At 41.6% G+C, this 7,432-nt stretch overlaps 1 protein-coding gene across 1 annotated transcript in view; it reads left to right on the top strand.

Moving 5' to 3' along the window:
* Window positions 1-6,300, top strand: part of LOC103518038 (octopamine receptor Oamb-like) — a 17,248-nt gene extending 10,948 nt beyond the window's left edge. Inside the window, exons 2-3 of the mRNA XM_017447669.1 lie at window positions 4,484-5,986; window positions 6,160-6,300. Coding sequence (XP_017303158.1) covers window positions 4,484-5,986; window positions 6,160-6,300 — 1,644 coding nt within the window. The remainder of the gene's footprint in view (window positions 1-4,483; window positions 5,987-6,159) is intronic.
* The last annotated feature ends 1,132 nt before the right edge of the window (window positions 6,301-7,432 follow it).

Here is a 7,432-nt window from a genome sequence, read left to right as displayed (position 1 = left end):
AAGAGAAAAGAATCAACATTAATACCACAATGGCATTGTCAATAACAAACTAAAATAATGACTTTGAAGTTTAAGTTTAACTGTTTAACCAAATTAACTTTTAATTTTTCAACACAACATGGTTAAACCCACTTGACATTTTAAAAGAAACTCAATAATAAAAAAAATAATAATAATAAAAAGTGGTCGATAGAAAAACCAACAAACAATGTGTTAGGCCGCCACCCCATTTTGGCTGGACGCACAACTGTCCGCCAATGTTCGTCCCGAAGAAAGTCAAGAAGAAGCATAAACCGACTCAGGGCGCTTCGTAAGTGTTCGACTGAGCATCGTTGACGGTCGGGCAGGTTCGTTCACGGTCGGCCCGCTTTGTTAAAGATCGGCCAAACTCGTAGCGTCTAGCAGCACGTCATGCAATGAATGGTTCTTCAGCGGGTTCTCCCAGCTGCTCCATTCCCGATTGGAACGAGCCCAAATTGTTGGCCAGCCTTCTCGCCCTGGGCTTTCTGGATGTGATGGTCGTTGTGGGCAACAGCCTGGTAACAAGAGTTATCAGTTTACAAAATACATGTCGCATTTTCGAGTGATAACATTTTCACACACTACCTCCACTCATCCCACATTTTACCCTTCTTTTACCCCCACCTTACCCTTCCTGTCTTTTACCCCGACTTTACCCTTCCTCCCACATTTTACCCTTCTTTTACCTCCACCTTACCCCGCCTGTCTTTTACCCCCCTTTTACCCTTACTTTACCCCGACTGCTCCATTTCACTCCCACGCTATATTTCCACACGAAAAACTCTCTCTCGTGACATCTGAAATTGAGTAAACAAGAGCTTTGGAGAGAGAGAGAGAGAGAGAGAGAGAGAGAGAGAGAGAGAGAAAGCAAAAAAAAAAAAACAAAACAAAAGCGGTGATTGTTTATTATATTTACGAATTCAAACAATGGGAAAAAATGATATCACATCATTGCGGAAATTTTATTTCCGTATACCTATTTCTCTTCTTCTTCCTCCTCCTCCTTCTCGCCCTCCTCTTCCTCCTTCTCCTGTTCTTCCTCCTCCTCCTTTTGCTCCTAGTACTTTTTTTTTTGCGTGGGAAATTTTCGGGAATTGGGACGGATAAAAGTGGGAAATATGGAGCGTGTATTTGTTTTTCCCTCATCTCTTTTTTTCACTTCGAGAAGAGGAGATGGAGGAAGAGAAAATAAAAAAATAAGAGGAGGAGGAGGAAGAAGACTACGAGGAAAAGGAATGTAAGAATTTCTTACTGGAAAAATTACGCGTTGCAGTCAGAATGAGAAGAGGTGAGCGAAGAAGAGGGGTGAAAATACCAGATATACCTACATAAATCGTCCAATACAATTCTGACAATGCCATTATTTTATTATTTATTTATTAGATACTTATTATTTTTATTATTTTTTGCTTGTTATCTTTTTCCTAGGAAAATGAAAATGTCAAGGGTGTATTATCGTCGAAAGCGAAGGACATACCTATACCTACATAGTTACTTAGTTCTCGGAACGGCTGGCTTTTTACTATCCTAATTTCTCTTTTCGCTTTCGGGACGACAAGACCTTGTTTGTAGCAGTTACAGTTCCCTCTATCAAAACACTGTAGCAAAATTTGTATGAACGCCTGGTAATTACTTAGGTATGCAATGTGCAACAAACAAAAGGGAAAGTTTCAGAGAGCCGATTGAGGACATTCAAAAATGTCAGTGGGGTAATAATCACAGGGGACTGAGTGCACCCCATTTTAGCATAGAGAATGTAAAGGGGGGAGGCGTGTCGCATTTAACGACCCCCCAATAAAACTGTCTGATTAATCAGAAAATATTGCTCAATGGATAAAGAGCGAGAAAGAGAATAGATTGAGATAGAAAGAGAGACAGAGAGTGAAAGAGGGAGAGGGTGATACAGAGTGAGAGAGGGAAAGAGTGTGTGAAGATATTGAGAGAGAGAGAGAGAGATAGTAGGAAAGAGGGAGTTAGAGAGATGTCAAGTTTTAAAGCTTATTATTGGGGATTTTATTCTTTTTTTTATTGGCATTAATAAAAACACAAAAGAGACAGAAAGGGGTGGATTGAGGAGGAGGAGGAGGAGAAGAAGAAGAAACCCCGCAGCCCGAAACGCCCTCTATCTTGTTATTTTTAGAGTTACCCTGTATAGCAGTTAACTGTACCGGCCCACCTACCATCCACTTTGTCACCATGACCACCGTTACTTCAGAAGGAAAGGAGCGTAATGTCCATGATAAGTTACGTCTATATTTTACCCTAAGTTACGTCTATTTTTTACGCAAGTTAGGTACCTACGCCAAGTTATTTCTACTTACGCCCATTTCCTTCTGTGGTATCAACCCAATTCAGCCTAGGGCCACACGGGTTAAACTTAGATTAATGTTAAATCGTTTCTTAGGCAATCTGTTTTGTAAATCCAATGTTTAAAAATGGCCAATCAGTTTACCTAATTTAATCGGTTTAAATTTAAACCAAGTTTAAGTCAAATGGAGCAGTCGCAAATGGGTAAAAATCATAAATAAATAGTCGAATCCTATCTTCTGCTGGCTACCCTTCTTCTCCCTCTACCTGCTAGGCGGTTTCTACCCGGACATTATCCCAAAGACCATCTTCAACGTTATGTTCTGGCTGGGTTACTGCAACAGCGCGGTGAACCCTCTCATCTACGCCTTGTTCAGCAAAGACTTCCGGTTTGCGTTCAAGAAGATCATCTGCAAATGTTTCTGCGCTCAGAACACCAACTTGAGGCACAACACCTCGTCCAAACGGAGGTTCCGGCGAGATTCCAATCAATCCCAAGTGAGCAAGCGGACCAATAGGTCGCCTAGCTACAACTACAATGACAACTCTCCCCTCAACTACACACAGCATCAGCATTCTGACTCGGACCAGAATGCGAATGACAATTCTAGATGACAATCGCTGAGTGATCATCAGATTGGAAGTCAGTTTGCTGAATCCACTGATGACGTCACTCATGACGAGGAACCCAAGGGAGTCGCCATGATGGCCATCTATTGCATGAAACAGTTCATGGCATTCAATGTGGATGTGGAGAACAAGGAGGCAAATGTGTAGCAGAATCCTGTTCATGCTCTAGTCCTGTTACTTTGATTTGATTCGTGAGGAAAATTGTGTCACCAATTTTGATACGTTCAACTTACACATCCACACATTATTTAAGTTTGGGATTATAAAATTTCTAAACTCCATAGCAATTTTAAAATCCCCTACCTGTGGTAGGTACCCAATTTGTATTGATTTTTATTATTCTACATGAAATGAGAAGAAGGAGAGAGAGAGAGAGAGAGAGAGAGAGAGAGAGAGAAGGGTTATAAAAAAACCTCATAAGCTAAAAACCTTTTCATTTCCTTTATGAATACGCCACCAGTGGCGTATTTTAAAGTATAGCATTTCAGTGATCTTACTCACTCCATAAAATCTTCCCTCACCCTACGGGACTGCCAAAAGCTCAACATTTGCCAAAATCAAATGCGGGAATTTCATTTTAGTGTCGAGAGTACGTCTGCCGAAATTTCATCAAAGTTAGAGTAACTGGTCGATTAGGTACAGGAAGCAAAGAGGTAGGTATTATCCTAAATACGTGAGGCTTGTTCTCGGAACGGCTGGCTGATCCTGTCCTCTTTCTCTCTTCGATTTCGGGACGATTAGCTCTAGCTCCATGTTACAGCTCCCTCAATCAAAGCTCAAACCATTAAGGTTGGTTGAACCCAGAGAAAGTAGTTGTAAAAGAACCTACACCCTCTGCTTTTTCTGTACAAACTGTACCTGTATTGGTATTTCGTTAAATTCCTCTTCATTATCTCCCTTCCTTTTGCTCCTTTTTGTTTGATATTTCTATATTATCTTCTTGTTATGTCTCTCTCTCCCTCCCTCTTAACGTCTCGTTTTCTCTATCTCCTTTTCTGCCTCATTACGTTACTTCAATCAGCGCGAAAGGTTCAAATGGTCACGTAGTTCTGTTTCTCTCTCGCTTTTATTCTCTTTTCATCTCTCTCACTCTCTTTTTTTCCCTCTCTCACTTTCATTTTCTTTCTTATACCTACTATACGTCCCTTCATATTCCATCTCACACTCTTTCGTTCTGTCATACAATATTTCTTTCTGTTCCTCACACAAGAGTTCTGACTTCTTGTAGTACCTACAACATTTGTAACTTTCTGTCGTACAATAGAATAGAATATACCTTGTTTATCCTGCGAGAATGAGACTGAAAAGTCCCTTTACTCCCACAGTCTAAACAAGGTGTGTATTTCATAGGTAAAGTTAACAAATAAGTACCTAAATAAACCTTGTTTAAATTATAAAAAAGAAAGAAAAAGATAGCACAGTTTTGCCATCCAAAAAGATGTGACAGTTTTACCATCCTATATTTCTTTTTCTTTTCCCTCTTATTCGGCCACTAATTCCTCTTCCACTTCTGCTCTGCTTACAGGTGTGGATCTTCGGCGGTCTCTGGTGCAAAGGCTGGCTCGCCGTGGATGTGTGGATGTGCACCGCCTCCATCTTGAACCTGTGCGCCATCTCCCTCGACCGCTACATCGCCGTGACCCGTCCAGTGAAGTACCCCAGCATCATGTCCATGGGCCGCGCAAAGCTCCTTATCTGTTTCGTCTGGGTGCTCAGCTTCTCTATCTGCTTTCCGCCGCTGATTGGGTTCGTCGCTGGGTCCATCAACCAGAGACAAAGCCTCAACGGGTCCGTGACGGTGGGCAACTTTACGGGCATCGGTGGCGGGCGAAGTGGCATTAGCATTGGTGGCAGGAATGTCTCCACCTTCGTGGGGAGAGTCGAACATACCACCGGTGCTGCAGATGGATTCGGAAAAGGTTATAGTGATGCCAGTGAAGGGTATAGTGAGAGTGGGTTGGAGGGAGATTATAATAATAGTTTGCTGATAACCAGGACGTTGATAGATACGCCAGACGGGCTGGACAGTAAAGACTTCTACAACGGAACCATTGGTCATGTTATGCGACGGGACACCCGGACACAAGGGTTGTATTCCAATCATTCCTATGTTGAGTCGTCAAGGTCCGATCCTTGTAAATGTGAACTGAACGATGATCCCAACTATGTTGTTTACTCTGCCATGGGATCCTTCTTCATTCCAATGTTCGTCATGCTCTTCTTCTACTGGAGAATTTACAAGGCGGCCGTCCGAACCACGAAGGCCATCAACCAAGGGTTCCGCACCACCAAGTCCGGCGCTAGTAGTAAGTTTGGCAACCGGTTTGACGATCAACGCTTGACGCTGAGGATACACAGAGGGCGTGGCAGTTCCATGAAGAACAACAGCACGTTGAATATCTACAGCAGTAGCAACAACACAAGCACGGACAATAGTACGTGTAATAGTCTCACTAATAGTCCTGGTGGATACAAGAACTCCAACAGTAATCTGTTCAAAACCAAAGAAGATAAATTGTACAGGACACAAACGATGAAGAAGTACAACGCATCACCCCAACATGATAAAGTGAAGATCTCAATAAGCTATCCTAGCAGTGACTGTATTAGTAACTTGAACAGTAGTCCTAGTAACACAACTGCTACGAATAGCAGCACAACGCAACTGTTCAGCGACGATACACACCTGAGAGTGAACAGCAAGAACCGAAACAACTCGGTCAAGAATAGCTATAGGAGAAACAGTGATATTCCGCAGACCAACACGAACAATAGCGTCCTAGTCGCCACGCTTAATCGACCAAAAATGTTGGGTGAAAACCTCACGACGAGTCACATCGTGAAGGATACTAGTCCGACTTATGAAGATCAGAGCAGCGGCAACAAACCGAAGCTCATCAACAAGATGGGTAAACGTAACATCAAGGCACAAGTCAAACGATTCCGTATGGAAACCAAGGCTGCAAAAACGTTAGCTATTATCGTCGGCGGATTTGCGGCAACAAACCGAAGCTCATCAACAAGATGGGTAAACGTAACATCAAGGCACAAGTCAAACGATTCCGTATGGAAACCAAGGCTGCTAAAACGTTAGCTATTATCGTCGGCGGATTCCCCCTCAACTACACACAGCATCAGCATTCTGACTCGGACCAGAATGCGAATGACAATTCTAGATGACAATCGCTGAGTGATCATCAGATTGGAAGTCAGTTTGCTGAATCCACTGATGACGTCACTCATGACGAGGAACCCAAGGGAGTCGCCATGATGGCCATCTATTGCATGAAACAGTTCATGGCATTCAATGTGGATGTGGAGAACAAGGAGGCAAATGTGTAGCAGAATCCTGTTCATGCTCTAGTCCTGTTACTTTGATTTGATTCGTGAGGAAAATTGTGTCACCAATTTTGATACGTTCAACTTACACATCCACACATTAGTTAAGTTTGGGATTATAAAATTTCTAAACTCCATAGCAATTTTAAAATCCCCTACCTGTGGTAGGTACCCAATTTGTAGGGATTTTTATTATTCTACATGAATCATTTTGTATATCTATGTACGTAGTCCAGATTTGATATGTTTAGGACGAATTTGGTTGACAAAAATTTACCCATTTCCTTAGTCAAGTGATATTTTATTACGAGTCCTCCTTACCTTTCGGTGATATTTATTCAAACCCTCCACAGTCCACATGTGTATACCTAGTCCATTTGTCCCCTAGAGTCCTTCTCCCCATTTGTGAATAGTGAATGCTGTGATACCCTAGGAAAATGATTTTACCTTCAGATGTGAATAGAAAAAACTCACCTCCACTTATATCTTTTGTTTTGGTATGAATTTCAACTTGGAATGATGTTCTCCAAATCAGTTAACTGGAGTCCACAGTAAAGTTAGCCAGTTCTAAATAGACGCCCAAAACTGTCCCCAAAAGGGCAATTTCAGTATAGTACCTAGGTTTGTTCTTGCACCACTAATTTTGATACGTTCAACTTACACATCCACACATTAGTTAAGTTTGGGATTATAAAATTTCTAAACTCCATAGCAATTTTAAAATCCCATGTGGTAGGTACCCAATTTGTATTGATTTTTATTATTCTACATGAAATATTTTGTATACCTATCTATGTACGTAGTCCAGATTTGATATGTTTAGGACGAATTTGGTTGACAAAAATTTACCCATTTCCTTAGTCAAGTGATATTTTATTACGAGTCCTCCTTACCTTTCGGTGATATTTATTCAAACCCTCCACAGTCCACATGTGTATACCTAGTCCATTTGTCCCCCAGAGTCCTTCTCCCCATTTGTGAATAGTGAATGCTGTGATACCCTAGGAAAATGATTTTACCTTCAGATGTGAATAGAAGAAACTCACCTCCACTTATATCCTTCGTTTTGGTATGAATTTCATCTTGGAATGATGTTCTCCAAATCAGTTAACTGGAGTCCACAGTAAAGTTAGCC

Source organism: Diaphorina citri, unplaced genomic scaffold (genome assembly GCF_000475195.1).
Source record: "Diaphorina citri unplaced genomic scaffold, Diaci psyllid genome assembly version 1.1 scaffold2053, whole genome shotgun sequence".
NCBI lineage: Eukaryota > Metazoa > Arthropoda > Insecta > Hemiptera > Psyllidae > Diaphorina > Diaphorina citri.
This window is presented reverse-complemented; position numbering and strand designations above follow the sequence as displayed.